Consider the following 16,500-nt stretch of genomic DNA (forward strand, 5'->3'; position numbering starts at 1 on the left):
AGAGAAAGTAAAGACAGGAGGAAAAAAAAACCGAAAGGGTTACTTCAGTTGGCAACAAGTCTATTTTAGTTAAAAGCAATGCACAGCAGGAGACATCAGTGATATGCACAGGAATAAATGAATTACTTCAATACAGAAAAAAAGAATTGCACTGAGATAGCCTCAATTTTCTATGCTTGCAAGTAGTATGTTAGGTGGGGTGGGGAAAATAAGATACAGTTGAGTTTGTTTTGATTTAGGATGCTGGTCTTTTCTCGGAACTGAATCTTCTGTCATACAGCAGCAATCATTCATTCTGTTCTAAGACTTTATATGAAAAATTATGTTTTTCCACACATTTTTGCTGGTGCAAGGCAATAAAACTTTACTGCACTCAGCTCAAGCTTGACTATGATTTAATCTATTTTTTTATTGCTGGATTTATTTTTGATATTTGAAGTTTGTGAAAGACTATTGTTTTGATGAAGTATCTCTATACAGCGGCAACAAATTTGAAAGTAATTCACATGATCTAAAGTTATTCTGCAAAGTTTTTCACCTTCTGCTCATGCCAAAGCAAGCTATATATCAGACACTACTTTAGTTCAATTTCTCTGTATTTTTCTTGCCAGTGTTTTACCCTGCACTGGTGTGACTGCAGCCACAAGGAAGATACGTCATAAAGAGATCAAAGCTATATGTACAGAGGGAGACTGTTCTGAATGGAGCTACACATAGCCTAAAACCATAGGAAATCACTTCAAAAATTATTCACATTTTAAGCTATGGAAAAATTATCACGCAACATTTGTGCAATGCACAATTGTATATTAATGCATTAGTTGTATTTTATTGAGTTATTAAGCCTTTTCCAGTGCTCAGTAGCCAGACCTGCATTCACAAGTACTATGACAAAACAGGAATGCATTTGTGCATCCTTTAGTGGTGAATACTGGGGAACCAGAATCCATAGGAGATTCATTTCAGAAATCAGCTTGTTTCTCAATAATGAAAAAAATGAACAGGCAGAAAGATATCCTCTGATAGCCACCTTCATTATCTGTATGGCCACAGGCCTTTGGGGATTAACAGAACAAACGGTCACATCATGACCATGAATCTGAGTTTATTTTAATCATATTAATACTAATCTACTTAATAAAAGTGAGTGATTATAGAGCATACTTTTATTTTACAAGAATATATGAAGAAACATAGTATATTTATCTTATTTTTCTCCTTGCTTGAAAGAAGACATGCCAAACTACACATATTCAGGAAAATGTATTTTCATGCTCACTGCTTTTACAAGGGCTTACAGTGTTTGCAGCAACAAATTCCACCTGACACGTTGCATTTCCTAAGCTCTATTTACCATAAGTAAAAAGTCCTGAGCACAATAAACAAAAGCAGTAGATTATACAACAAGCAAAAACCCAAAACAACCCTGACCCTTAAAACAGGAGAGAAGAGCCTTAAGAAAGATGGGAGGGAAAAAAAAAAAAAAATGAAAGCTAGGCTTGTAATCATGATATTGTGAAATCCCAGAAATTTGACAAACAAACTGTCTAGAAAGAAGAATTCTGATAGTCCTGAAGTTATTCCAGGAAAAAGGCTTTAATGTTTGACTTTGTGACCCTTGAGAAGAAATATGGCTTAGCCATGGATGTCTTCAATGGAGACACTGAAATTCTAATTTGCCATGAAGCCAAGAAGACAACTCATTGCAGTGCATCAACAGAACCCTTTATTTTGGGGCTGCCCCTTACAGTTGGTTTAGATGGCTGACAGCATATTGCTTTGCCTGTCCAAGGCTATCTCCTTTGGGGATTTCTCTCAAACCGTAACATTTGCACCCATCTGTATAAGATTTCACTCTTTTTATGTCACTATTTTATCCCTCTTCAGAGCTTTCTCTCTCTAGCTATTTGATATAGTGGGAATGAAAACATAATAAGTCTCTTATAGAATACGACCCTCCTCTGCCTTTGAGCTCTAGAGGACCAACTGCAAATAAAGCAAATGAGACTAATCTCCATCCTTGGGAGGATTTTTGGATTTGCAACATTATAGTCTCTAATTGGCACACCATAATAATCCTTCTAAAGTAGGAGGAGTACTTTCAAGATAGTAGTACTGCTTTAAGAGTGTTATATATTAATTTTACTCTATAATTTACAGTTAGCTCTCAGGGCTCCTATCTGGTGTGCAGCAAAAACTGTTAATGTCCTTTGCTTTTCTTTTGGCAACATCCATCCTTGTGGGTTAGTGCCATCACAACCCACCACAACATTCCTATTCTCCAGCAACACAATGGGACCTGGAGGTCTTTTCTTCTTCCCAAGGCCCTGCTCTTTTCTGAAGCCTCAGCACATCAAATGGTTATAACCACTGCTTCTTCTAGCCTCTGCAATTTAGTTCAAAACAAGTTCAAGAGAACAGCTTTACTTAAAAAAGGCACCTAATGCATATATCATTTTGTATGAGTCCTTTCCTGAATCACAATGCCAAACAAATGCAGAAGACAAAACAAAGATGTGAAGAGAGATACCCTGGTGGCTACGCTGCTCCATTTTTTGGACCAGAGAGGCTGTACTCTAAAGAGAATCTCACCATTATCATCTTTCCCATGCATAGGAGGAGGTCCACCCTGACTACTGGAAAGGTGTGACAAATCAATCTACAATGCACTTGTGTGAAGAGCTTTAGAAGATCTACACTTCATGCTCCCACTCAAGCTGATGTTAAAGTAACCTCTGAAACAGGGCTGATGGCTGATCCACTGAAATTACAGAACAATTCCAGTAACTCTGATGGGAAAAAATTAATCAAAAATGTCATTATCTTAAAATAAATGTAAATCCAGTGGAACTAAGTTGTGCCCCCACAGGTTTGATTTTATCATTTTTCAACTTATGACTTTATGGATTGATAACTCAAGGAATATTTAATGTTAAAGAGTGTCCAGACATTTCTGTCTACTACCTTCCCTTTTTCCCTTGGCTGTTTTGTTTTTTTGTGAGTTTTGTTTGTTCTATTTATGTGTTTTTGTTTTGGTTTTGTTGTTATTTCAGGGTTTTTGTTTTGGTTTTTTTTTTTGCCAAAAAAAAAAAAAAAAAAGGATGGATAGAGGTGAGAGAGGTGAGAAAGGGAGCAAGAGTTTAGGCTTATAAAGCTGGAAAGAAAGTAAACTCATAATTATAAAGAAGGACAGCAAATACTATCAAGTGAAAACATGTTCATCACTCTCAGTCTTCATATTAAAGAAGTTTACATTTGCATTGTAAGCCTACGAAACACTTCAGAGAAAACAGTATCTGTAAAGGAGAGATGTCGTCATCCTGTAGCATCACTAAATGTAAGTGGCAGCTAATACTTATTCTCTGGATTTTCTTTAGCAAGTATTGCAATGTGCACAGAGCTAGGATTTAAAATAATCAATAAGCTCTCCAGCACTGCTGATAAGCTGCCAAGCTGCAGAAGACTGCAACATATGGATTCTTCCTCTGTGGATTTCTGTTTTATACTCTACCTTCTCCATAAGGCCAGGCATCAAGGGTTTTTTGTGAGATGCCTGTGTGTTGGAGTGGGGATTTTCAATGGAATCCGATAATGTGTAAAACCACAACTCCGTTATCTTATTGTGCTGAAAAGACCTTAGAAAAAAGAGGTTTGCAACAGAACACAAAACCTGAATTCAATAAACTTTTCAAGTTAAGACACTGTAAAGACATTAATCTGTCAGAAAAGATGTTCCTGCAAAAATACCATTCTGTGTACATCCATTTGCAAGCATTCCTTTTTTTTCCCCAAGGCTTGCTATACATAATTGTTAGAGGGGGACATGTGACCATTTTGCTTCATAGGAGCTTGGAACCCAACTGAATGGAAACACTGCATAGGGATCTACGGGGTAAGCCATGGAAAGATCAGCTACTAAAAGTTCCCTGTACCTGAGACAGCTCGCACTTCGCCTGCTAAAATAACTAGAAGCAAGACTGATATGTGTTGTAGCCCAAAATAATTGCTACAAGTGTGGACAGATGGGGATTACATGAGGCAAAAAGGAAGTTAAAAATGAACATGAAATTCAAAACTACAATTTACTAACCAGTGGCTTTTGTGTTAGTACCAGAGAAAATGTAATTAGTGCTGTGCAAACTGGGAACCTTAAAAAAAACAAGCACAAAACACACCTCTCCAAAAGCACTATTTTTTTTTTTCTCATGCAGGAGAGATTCCATTGTCTCTACAGATGGGTTTTATATTGCATTGTGTTTTTTTATTGTGTAAGTAAGAACCCAAAATCTGAAATCTGTTCTTTTTTTTTTCCTCTGAGAGTGAGCTTCTTGGAACTGGAAAAAAACCTAACACTGTTGTTTTGGAAGCAGATTTTAATGACTGAAGATGTTAAGTGTAGTTTATTCCAAGCTGTATTTTATTGAAAAACAGGATGTAGATTCTATTAACAGCAAAAACATGTATTCAATACTTAAAAAACCACCACCAACAACAACAAAAGAACCAAAGAAAACAGGACAGAGAGCTATCTGGCAGCTAAACAAGAAATTAGAGGTTGAATGACACTATAAAACAGAGGGAGAATGTCCCACGGCTTCACAAAGATGGATTCAATCCATCTTATTCTTTGGAAGACCAAAAATTAAATAGTATGCAATTTTTTTCAATCACCAACCTGAATTTTCTTCCAACTTCTCTAGGGTCTTCTCCCCTTTGTGCCTGGAGATCACTCCCCAGAAAGATCAGGCAGTCTTGCAAATTGAGGGGTTTACATCAACTTCAAAAAAGAATTCAATTCAATTTTATTCTGTTTTAATGCTACTTCCTTTACAGTTTTCCAGTTTTCCAGCAAAACATGGCTGATAAAATATGGGACTTCCCTTAACTGTTTTCCAGCAAAAAAGCAAACATCCTCAAGAGGCTATCTTCAAAAGTCATAAAGGACAGGCTCCAGCCTCAGGACAAGAGAAAACTCCAGCTTCTATGCGCTGATAGGTTCACAAACAGTAGAGGTACTCCTCCCTATAAGTGTTTGAATACCCTGAAGGAAATGTCCAAATGTTTTACTTACCCCCAGTCAAAGACAATAAAATGAATTAGATGAAATGAATACCTACCTCAATCTGTGTAGCATTGTCATGTCCCTCTTCAAGCAGCAGATCTGTGAAACCCCCTGGCTCCAAGGAATCCTGCCCCATGCTGGCTCTGTTGGTGTCAACTGATTTGAGGGACTCTGAGTGCCTTCTCCACCTGTGGCTGCTTACAAACGAATCCACCTCCACATTTTCCTCCACTCGAGGGAAACTCTGAACAACTTCATAAAACACACCTGTGTGACAAGAAAATAAAGGCAAAAGAAAGCAATGTTGTAAGTGAACAGAACACTGGTTTGCTAATGATAATTGAAAACACAAGAATTTTTTATAAAGGTTTTGTACACTTTGTAAAATAGCCATTTGTATCCCTGATAAAGATTTTATGGCAACGTGTTTAAAAGAACTATTTTACTTTTATAAAATTTAGGAATTTGGACTAGGTTTTGTAGACTCATCTTAATATCCTTACTATTTTATTTTTCTGCTTGTTTTCTGTCTGGGAAAAGCTTTTCCTGTAACATTTTTCACTTTAATACATGCTTACCCATAGCTGACACTTTTCAAAATAGAATAAGTCTAAAAAAAAATATTTTAATCACCTAAGAAAACAAATGTAGAAGAGACAGAGAAAAACTTGTACAGACTTTGGTTTTTCTACTGATTTTATGTCGAAAGAGCTTGGAAGCCGTGGTGAAAGGCAAATAAACATTAGGAAAGATTTGAAATTCTCATAAACAGCTGTTCCAGTTCATAAATAAAGCTGTCCTGCTGTATACGTGATAAACATGAATGATGTGTGAAGTCAGCAGACACCCACTATATCTTCTGGAAGGGGTGAGCAGTTGGGTTGTGTGGTTAACATATTAGTTTTGGACATTTTCATGCTCATTTGCAACCGTTTCATGTTAGTAAAACTATCAGCACAACAAACCTATAAAACTATCGGCAGACAATACCATTAATTCTTCAGAATTTTTCATTTTGCCCAATCCAAAACACTACCAAAGTATTTTTCTGTTAATTTATTTTTGTTAACACCATCAAGAGAGAGTGAAGAAAGTTTGCATATTTTGCACTAAAACTCATATATGCTTTTTGTATTGTCTTTGTGTCTAAAAGGAGAAGTAGAGGGGTGCTCTGTGCTTTTGATAGGCCAGGAAGAAGGTGATTTGGTTCAAAAAACAGAAAAAAAAGACCTCTCAAAAGCAGTGGCAAAGTCTGGTCTATCTGAAAGGATAGACCAGTAAACAATTATGTGCAGAAATACTTCCATTGCTTTTTTTAACAGAATTTTCTGAACAAAAGATGGTACCACTTCCAAGGTGCTTAATAAGCAACACATGTATTGTCAAAGTACAGAAGAGATGAACAAATATAAAATTAGCTATCAAAGGTTTAAAGAAGTGAGGTTTTCCTGCATCACAGCAGGAACAGATGTAGGAGCCATGGGTATAGAAAAGTCTGTCAGACATTGTTCTTGGCAGACCAGAAAGTTCTACAATACAGAAACAATATCTAATACACTTTAGCCTCTATGTAGTTCCATTTTTCTATCAAACTCTCTCAAATCTATTAAACTTATTTACTAAGATATTTGATTAGTTTCAACCAAACAGAAATTATGTGAGACAAAGGTGCTTGGTCACCTAGATAAATCAGAATTTAATTGACATGCAAAACAAGCAATCTCAGGCCATCTTTCCTCAGACCCCAAGATATCAGACTTATTTTCTTTTAATAGGTGGCTTTTTGAAACCTGTTTCCTTACAATTCTTAAAATCCTTAGAACATTTACTTCAACAAATTGCTACTGTGCTCCCTGTTTTATCACAGTCTGCAGCCTGATGCAGAGGGACAGCTCAGTGTGTGAACTAACTTATTCCTCCACATTCCTTATCAAAATTTATTCAAAGCAGCCCTCCCTGCTTCAGCTTGCAGCTTTCACGTGCTGTTTTGGGGATCAGGAAGCTGTGGGACATGGCAAACTGCTCAGAGCCATGGGCAGAGGGCTCCCTGCCCGTGCCCGCGGTGCCCGGGGCTGGCTCCGGGGAGGCAGAGTTTGTCCCTTGCTGCCACCGAGGCTGGGGCACCGGGACACCACAGCACCTTCTGCGAGGCCTGGAGAGCATCACACACCTACAAACGGGGTGCCCAGGCCACAGCACCTCAGCTACGTCTGCATGACCCCTTTCCCTTCCCCTGAAGCACCTTTTCTGCCTGGTCTTGGTGGCTCAAAATCCACACTCAGAGGCAAAAAAAGCATTCCACCCCCATTCTGCAGTCCCACTCCAGTCTACACTTTTCATGGCTATCATACATGCTTGATGTGTTGAGGCAATCACCTAAATTAGCAAATAGAACATGTGAAAGTTAGGGGAAGGTTTAAATCCCATTCAAGTTGAGACCCATTTGTAAAGAAAATCTATTGTTCTCCCACATCCTGAATAGAAATGAATGAAGTTTCTAATCATTAAGGTGTTCATAACCTAGTTTAAAAAATTACAATAATATAATGATGAGAAGGAAAGAAATGTGTTTGTGTATTTTCACTGGCTTGGAAATTCTGCGCAATTTTCTCCATATTTTCTTTTACGGTATAATTGCATCATGGCATCTGCAAAATTTGGCTTGCCCATTTGCCGTTAAAAGGAGTTTCTATGTCATTAGTGCACAATTTTTACTGCCTTTAAAATTTTTAACTACATGATTTTTCACTTTGAAACATAGAAATGTTCTAAAAAAGACTGTTTCTGCCATTACACTGATAAACATTTTTTTACAGGTACAAGCTATACTGACATAAGGAAGCTTTAGAATCACCTAACTGTATTCAGAATGCATGATATCCTTCTAAATTGAATAGCAGCAAGAATTAAATGCAGGAAGTGATAAAAGTTTAAAACTAATCTTTGGAGGTGGTTTCACCATAAAATCTGTAAAACACTGTTATCAATAGACTAGTTAACTGTCCTAGGCTGGCAGTGTGAGGTTATGGACCTACAATGTGAAATAAAATCTGGATGTGATTTAAGGAATAAATAAAGAAACGTACTCTGTGATTCATCCTTCATTAAACCTTTTCCTTAAGCTACAGGGGATAGAGAGGGGTGATGAACTTGGCTGGACCAGCTCTTCTCCAGAATGTTCTCTTTGTTTATCCCAGCAGATCTCTAATGCTGAGAAAATGACAAACATTTTTGAAATTAGCTGAACAGGATGTTTTACTTTTATGTAAATAAAACTTATATAAATTTTCAGATAATGGAAAGATAAACTATCTTTAAGTTCTAAAAGGGGGCATCAGAAAAGGCAAAAATTCCAACACTTTGCAAGTTAGAACTGTTTGATGTTTCTGGTTGAAATCTCTGTGTAGCTAAAAAAAAAATCACATAAAAGGCATTTTAGAGGAAATGTACTATAGTCTTATAGTCTTATCTTTTAGATCATGGAGCTCTTGCTTTAATTAACACTGAAGGAGAACATGTCATTCAAATCAACTGAAGGGAAGCCAAATGCTGTAATGTCTGATTTATAAAAAAATCACAATAATTGCAAACACAGATGGGTAGCAACTTGTTTGACTTGTATCAAAGGAGATGCAAAACTTGGCTCTAACAGATCAGAAATCCTGGGCTATGCAAGAAAGATTCACTGAAAGAGAAGAAAACACCTAAATGTGGTGGAGACATGGGTTCTCTGCTTTGCTAAGCCTGCCCTTAAAGAAAAAAGGAGAAATTCTAACCAAGCAGGCCCAAAATGCAACAGCTGAACTTGACAAGTAATAGTTCTGATTTTGCAAGGGAAACATAAAGCTTTATTTACAAGTAAGAAACAACAAAAATAAACTTTTGTTTTTTTAATGGGTGGCAACGTAACCAAAGGAGAAAGACAGTTTATTTGGGAAAAAAATGGCAAATACATAAATCTTCTTCCATTCATTCAACCAGTTTTGGGCTTTTCCCCCCTTTTCCAAAAGTTCAAAGTTTTGTGGAGAGTTTCAGCACATCAGAATTTCAGAACTGCACTTCTGAAATGTGTGTGTTATTTCATGATTGCACACATTTAAGCCAACTCTGCAATTTGACTAATTTCATAAATGCATCATAATCAGCAAGATTTTTTTGAAAGACTAGAAATACTCATATATTGAAACCCGTATTCAGAAGATTGCTTGTGAGATACATGATCAACTTTCTAAATATGCCACAGCCCAAATGTTAGCAAAATCAAGTATCAAATACACAAATTTTTCATCAAGGGACAGAAAATGCCATGATATTACTTTATCTTAAGTAACTTTCTATTGCTTGTCTTATGAATCTTCATTTCTATTACAACCCTTGAAAGTCAAGTGAGAATTTCAGTATGTCCTTGATAATGATGCAATAAATTTCTTAACAAATTTAAAAAATAACATGATTTGTAAAATCTATCCCACGCTGATAATTAGCACACAAGTAGCTGTGTCAGTTTGGGTCATGATTTGGGTCAACCAACAAAAGACGAGATCCTCATAATTTCTTTTTAAAGCTTGTTTGAACCTGCTCACAGAACTGTAATAATATGAGGGAAAATAAATCATAGCATGATCCTATTTTTCCCAACTAGAGATGAGAATTTATGAGGCCTGCAAAGGGAATCAGAGGTCAACAATGATAAAACTCTGAATGATGGAAGACGATGATCACTGTACTGCTGTTGAATTGTTTGCTCAGAACAAAAAAATAATGTCTAAAATAATGACACTAGCTTGAGGTACATTTTCCACGCAATGATACAATGAGTAGCGACTAAGACTCATGTCCAATACAGAATCAGTATCAATAATAATAGGTATTATGGCAGGGAAAAAACATAACTGGTAATTTCCTTCCACATCCATTTTATCAACAATATGAACTCACACCTTCCCATTTGCAACTGCTTTCTATTCAATAACTATTTTTCACCATTACAAGTGGTCCCAAAGAGCATATTACCACACTCGTAGAACTTTATCTTTGTCACAACTACAACTGCTGCAGTCTGGGTTTTTGAAGTGTAATGGGGTGGTTTGTTTCAGTGTTTTTTAAATTTTTGTTTGTTTGTTTTAATTGCCTGATTTACTTTCACACTGTAATTATTTATGTAATCATACAGGTAAATTAAAATGGTATAAGTAAATGAAAATGGTATAAAGTCAAGATCTGAGCCTACCGGTAACAATGCTGCTACTTTGATTAGCCCACATCAACACTGAGGAAATATTGTTAAATTTCAGCTTCATTCATGTTCTCCAGCTACATAAACACAATAATTTGCACATTGAATTTACAAGCAATCTGATTATGGCTTTATAATTTCTTATAGATTTGTTTTGCTATTCATTTTGTCAGTTGCACTTGGGGACCAAGATTTAAATTTATTGCTAACTGCTTACATACAGAATAAAAAAAATATAACTTATGTCTCAAAGAAGGCTTGCAGTTTTGAAGATGCTGGATAGTAAGAGGAGGGAGAAAATTTTGGTCAGTACACAGTGATATCAGTCAAAAAAAACCTAGCCAGTTTCAAGATTTTGAAGCTATCTTAGTAAAAAGAAGATTTAAAAAGTAGAAAAAAAAAAGTGGTTAGTTTTTTTTACACACATATTCGAGAAGGATTTAAGTTGCTTTAACTCAGGTTACAACAAGAGGGAAGCCTGATGGTAACAGAAGTGGAAGTAATACAACATTTCACATCTAATAGGTGCTTACAAATCTTATGCACATCTGCATCCCAGACCTTTTTAGTATTATTTTTGGAATGATAAAAACACAATTATGATTTAGCTAACAATGTGGAGTGTAATCCTTTATTTCAGCTCTCCACTTTTGGAGACAGGAAGACAAAATCACCTTGAAAAGAAAGGTAATGAAGTTGGAATTGATTTTGGTTTAGCCTTTCCTTACAAAATAAAAGAAAAAGAAAATAAAGAAAAGAAGCTCTAATAGACTTAGATGACCAGCCATGGCAAATTCAATTTGAGTACTATTCACTTAATCTTTGCACCCTATATTAATATGTTCAAGATCCACATCTCCAGTAGCACTTGCAATAATTATCAGTAATGCAGACCCCCAGCTGTACACAGATGAATATTTAGCACATACTAAGCTTCCAAAAGGAAGTATAGCTGTAATGTTCTTATGTACTTGGCGCACAACTCACACTATTAATAGTTTTATTTTCTTGTGGATTATCAACTAGAGCATAGGAAAGGAAGCAGTTAACACATTTTAAATAATTTGATGTTTTGATTAATTTGTAGCAATAATATCAAAATGTTAATTCATGTGTAGTTTATGTATTTTCTGTCCAAATCTCCCTATAACACAAACCCTTGTTAAACTACAGAATTATTTATTTAAAAAGCAGGAAAAAGGAAATAATTCAACAACAAAAAAATGCCCTGTCAAGAGAAATTGAGATCTCTATATAATATTCTATCTATATGCAAATTCTTGCTTTTCCAAACTCGATTCAAAGCTTTGCCAGAGAATACTAACACCAACTGTACCTTATTTAAACACATTGTAAAGATGTTTGGTTATTTTTTTTCTGGTCAGTACCTGGATTACAGTATGATTGCTGGTATTGGACAGTAGCATTAGAGCTGTCTCCTATGCACACACTTCACTGTTCCAACTTGAAGGCATCTTTCTTTTTCCTGAAGGATCTAGCAAACCTAGGCACTAGAACAACCCAAGGATACAAGAGAAAAGCATACAAAAAGTGAACTAGGTATTCATAGTTTGAGCTGCAGCATATGTCTGGAACTCATTTTGCATGACTTGCTGAGAAAGAAGACAGTAAAAAACTGCAATGTATGAACCTGTGCTAGCTTGGCTAATTATCCCCTTCTGAGCAGATAGTGCCAAATGCAACTTTGATAGAAAGGTTATCTTCGGTTTTAGCCTGAAGAAAAGCCAAAGGCTAAGGCAGATGGAAACCCATTGCTCAAAAAAATGGATTAGCACAGACATCACACACAGCGTCTCTGCACAGCAGCGTGCGGAGGAAAAGAGCAGCGATTGCAGGGACACTGCTCTGGCCAAGACACCACTGGGCAGCTCCCCACAGGCCTGTCACTCACTGGTGCTGGAGCAGCACCAGAGGGTAATTGGCTCCCTGGGTAGCCCTGTCAGGCTGACTTCAAATCAGGCACGAGGATCAATGGCAGCATTCACCCCAAAGGCAGCCACGCAGGACTGGTTTGCTCATGCAAAGAGAGACAGATGGACAGCAGAGCTCACATACCAACACAATGGAGCTGCCCACACAGACAGGTACAGGTAACGTCACACAACGTCAGGGGCAGGTTAAGGTCTGAGCAACCTGGCACAGTGGAAATAAAAAAAGAAAGTTGGCATAATGCCTCATCAGGTACAGCAAACACTGATGGCACACAGATGAAGGATTTCCTCTCCTCCCTAGTCAGTGGCGCCCAACAGATTGAAACCACCCTTGGAAATTTGTCTCAAACAAGGGCAAACTCCTTACTCCGTACTTCCGTAAGCCTCTTACTATCCCCAAACAGACTTATTATAATGAGTTTGTGGCAGTGTGCCAAAACACAGCCTACATACAGAGTGACACTTCTGAGAACTCAACACGTCCTGGACACTTCAAAGAAAGGCAGATCATGCAATGTAACCCCAGCATGACTTTAATATGGCACATTTCTCTCTCTGCATCCTCAATCCCCTCTGCCTCCATCACAGGAGGGGAAAGGAAGTGGTTTGCAGTAATAGATGTTTCACAGAGCTCAGGATTTGGAAAAGTGGAAAATGAACAAGCAATTGCTGTTGCCCAGAAATGTGTAGCAAAGAATGTAATAATAATCTGATGGTTTAAAAGCTGATGAAAAAAACTGCATTATTTTTCTTCCAGTAGAGTGGCAAAAGGGATTTTTTTGAAGATGGGAAAATTAAAATTTACATCTGTTTATGGAGATATAACTTAGACTTCTTTTCAGCTCAAGATCATAAATTGATTTACATCAGAGCCATAAATTTAAACTCCTTCACTTTCATTATGGATCAAACAAGGAAACTAAATATCTTCTTTCATTTTCTGCACACAGAGTCTTCCTAGACAAACGATGATTCAGGATTAAGAAAGATTAATCCAGCTACAAGTAAATAGCTGATCATTTGTAGAATTGATGAATTCATTTAATAAACAGTAAAGGCTTAGTGCCAGAACTCACTACACTGTGGTGTCAAGATGTTTTTAATGAAGTTTCCTGCAAAAAGTAAAAGAAGTAAATTGTCATGTTCAAACACAGAGCTGCTTCAAGGGTCAGAAGTAAAGGTTGTCTCACTGGACTTATATGGTATTATTACATGTTTAGGTTAGCAATGATTGAAAAATACATTAAGTGCTAGTATTTTAGAATTCTCAAGATAACTTTACCTGATTTTCATGCCTTTATAGATGCACTGAATTATGCTTACACTGTTTTATCTGTGATGCCCTTTTTTTTTAATAGAGATGAGATGGTCAAGAAATGAAAATGGTATTTTATTTGGAAAAAAAGACATTGAAGCTTATTTCAAGGTCTCTTCACCATCAACTTGCAATTGCTGTTCAACTTAAATTTCTCCATATATTTACACAGTTCCCTCATTTTTGCATATTTTATGCCAAAATAATAGAAGAAAACTCTTAAAAAGAAGAATATTGCTTTCCATTTTCACTCACACGCATGAAGTAAATGTCCTAAGGACTTCTGAAAACATAGTAGAGATTCTAAATAAAAAGGGATCCAATCTGTCCCAGTGCAGTACCATAGATATGGTCCTCTGTAAGAGTAGTCACTGGGGAAGTCAAAACTTTTCAATTTTTGAAGAAGCATAAGAGAAACCTAAGTAATTATAGTAATATATATAGTGTCGAGATTGATTCTCTAGAATAACCTAAATATATGCTGTAAAAGGTCAGTTTACTTATACTTTTTAGTATTTTTTCATAATAGTTCAATGAATGCCTCTCTTTTGCAATTTGTAAGATGCAGATAATGAAGCAAACTTTTTCTCTTAAACATGGTTTGTGTTACTGATGACAAGAAATAGATAACAGCTATGTACTATTTTATTACTAAAAGGCCATTGCTTATTTCTTCCAGGCTCTCTGTTGGCAAAGTATTTTCTGTCTTGTCTAATGAAGATTAAATTTGTCACTGAAATCACAATGGGTCTAAATGCCTTCAGCTTTTTTTTTTTTAGTCTTTATTTTCTGAAGAAATTATCATTTTAGCTTCAGCTAAAATCAGCTAAAATCCTAGCTCAGGATATCTGATGGAGAAAAACATTGTGTTTCTAGCACACTAATGAGAGGAAATTAGAGCAGAGATTGTGCTTAAACTCTGGCATAAAATCTGTCTTGCTAGACTTGATGTGAGACAAAAAAAAAAAAATCTTAGATTAAGGAGGAATTGTTGTAGAAATGTGTTTAGAGTCAAAGAATAGCTGTATTAAAACCGTCAGAAATCAGAGGCATAAAAATACAAATTAAGCCCATTTGAGATATGAATGATAGAAAGACACTCTTTGTTTGGCAGAAAAGAAACAAACCCTTTGAAAACTGGCAGAGATACTGGAGAAAGAGAAGATAAAATATTGCATCAATCGTGAAACTTGTCAAAGCAATGAAATTATCCAGAAAATGTTGAATTGGACTGCCCAATACACGGAGTATTGAATATTGCCTTTGTCTTCTCCCAAAAGGCAGACGAGCTAGTACTGTGGATTGTGCAGCTCTGGGGAGCAGAGTGCAGGAAGGGCATGTTTTCACAGTTTTTAACAGATGAACAGGACTGGAATGACTAAACTCCTCTAAAGGCATTTTAGATCTTACAGATAAAACCTGGTATTTTTTTAATGTATGTTACATTTGACACACTCTCACCATACCAAAATAAAATTAGGGAACTGCATTTCTGGCATTCACTTTTAATATTCACAAGTTATATGGAACTAAGGCATTAGGATAGACATTCTGGGAGAAGACTGAACAAATGTGGTTTTTTTTCCTTCTGTATTAAACACCTTCCAATTCAACCACAATTGAATTTCCTGGAAAAGAAGCATTATCAGCTTTGCAGCACTCCTGCTGGGGTAGGTTGGTTAGCATGCTGTGGACATACAATTCATCTGTGTATTTTTTTTTTTTTTTTTAAAGAGGCAGATATGGATACTGCCATTACTGTTGCAAAGGACATGGTGTTTTGGAAGCTGTGCAGGGATGAGCCAGCTTAAATGACATCAGTCTACACTGTATGAAGGGACAGATTTTCAACTCTGCTGTGCCAGTGCTTTTCTAAGTGGAAGATAGGACATTATGTAATGTGTGAAGATCATTACACATTAATCATCATATGAAGAATATGTTATTTTACTTTTCAGAGGGTAAAAAAAATAGACATGACAAATGGAACAAGAGATCTCAGCATATTCCTAAAAAACCCACAAATGTGCTTAAATGCCTAGGAGGAGCTTATTTCCAAAATGAAGCTGAGCTTATAGGAACTCAGACTTGGTAGGCTCAGTGACTGGATGCATGCAAACACAGCCTAGTGCCCACTGAGAGCTGAAGGAATGACTCCATGAGGAAAAGACCTTCTTCACAAGATGGTCGGGTTTTCTGCTTGGGTAATCACTAAAGTGCAGAGCATTTTTACTTTATTGAGCCACTCAGTCAAACTGTTGCTCAGGTTCCTTATTATCACTGGCTAGAAGGCAAAGTCAAAGGAGAAAGGAGAAAAAGATCTTTATGTAAGAGAGAAAATAGAGTGCTTTAGAAGTTTTTTAGATAAAATAACATTTCAGTATTTAATTACTAAACAAAGACAAGAATACACATGTACAGAATGGGTTGGTAAAAATAGTCAAAATTTGGCCTATTTTGTTAGACAGAGATTGATATATCTGTAAAATATACTTGAAAAATCACCTGTCTTCTCATTCTATTCACCACAAATTTTATTCCTAAGAAGCACATAATAATACTGTCTCAATGTGCTATTTCTTTTCTCTTTCCAAAGGAAGAATAGTGCCAACAGTCAGCTATGATTCCCCATGCCCTGCCCTTGAAATTCAATGACAGAAAAGCACTAGCCAGATGCACAAAAAGGCATCTTTTAGAGCAGTCTTATATTTCTTTGTCACATCATCTCGCTGCCAAGGTTTTAACCCACATCCTGGCTGACAGCCCATCCAGAGCCAGAGCAGCCACAGTAAGGTTTGCAAACCAGCACTTCACATCTTGAAGCAGGGAATGGATTCAAAACCAGCTCGACTACATTCAGTGTTGTAAGAGTAAAATATTTGCCTGATTCCTGGAAATTAATATAACCCTAGAAATCATACTTAAGTTTCTCAAG

General features: G+C 36.5%; 1 protein-coding gene across 2 annotated transcripts in view; it reads right to left on the reverse strand.

Moving 5' to 3' along the window:
* The window catches only part of PLXDC2 (plexin domain containing 2), a 251,285-nt gene that overhangs the window by 131,941 nt on the left and 102,844 nt on the right, over positions 1 to 16,500 (reverse strand). For both annotated transcript variants that reach the window (XM_030264549.4, XM_032746647.3), the window contains one exon: positions 5,118 to 5,329. In XM_030264549.4, the coding sequence (XP_030120409.1) occupies positions 5,118 to 5,329 (212 nt within the window). The remainder of the gene's footprint in view (positions 1 to 5,117; positions 5,330 to 16,500) is intronic.

This window comes from Taeniopygia guttata, chromosome 2 (genome assembly GCF_048771995.1).
Source record: "Taeniopygia guttata chromosome 2, bTaeGut7.mat, whole genome shotgun sequence".
Lineage (NCBI taxonomy): Eukaryota > Metazoa > Chordata > Aves > Passeriformes > Estrildidae > Taeniopygia > Taeniopygia guttata.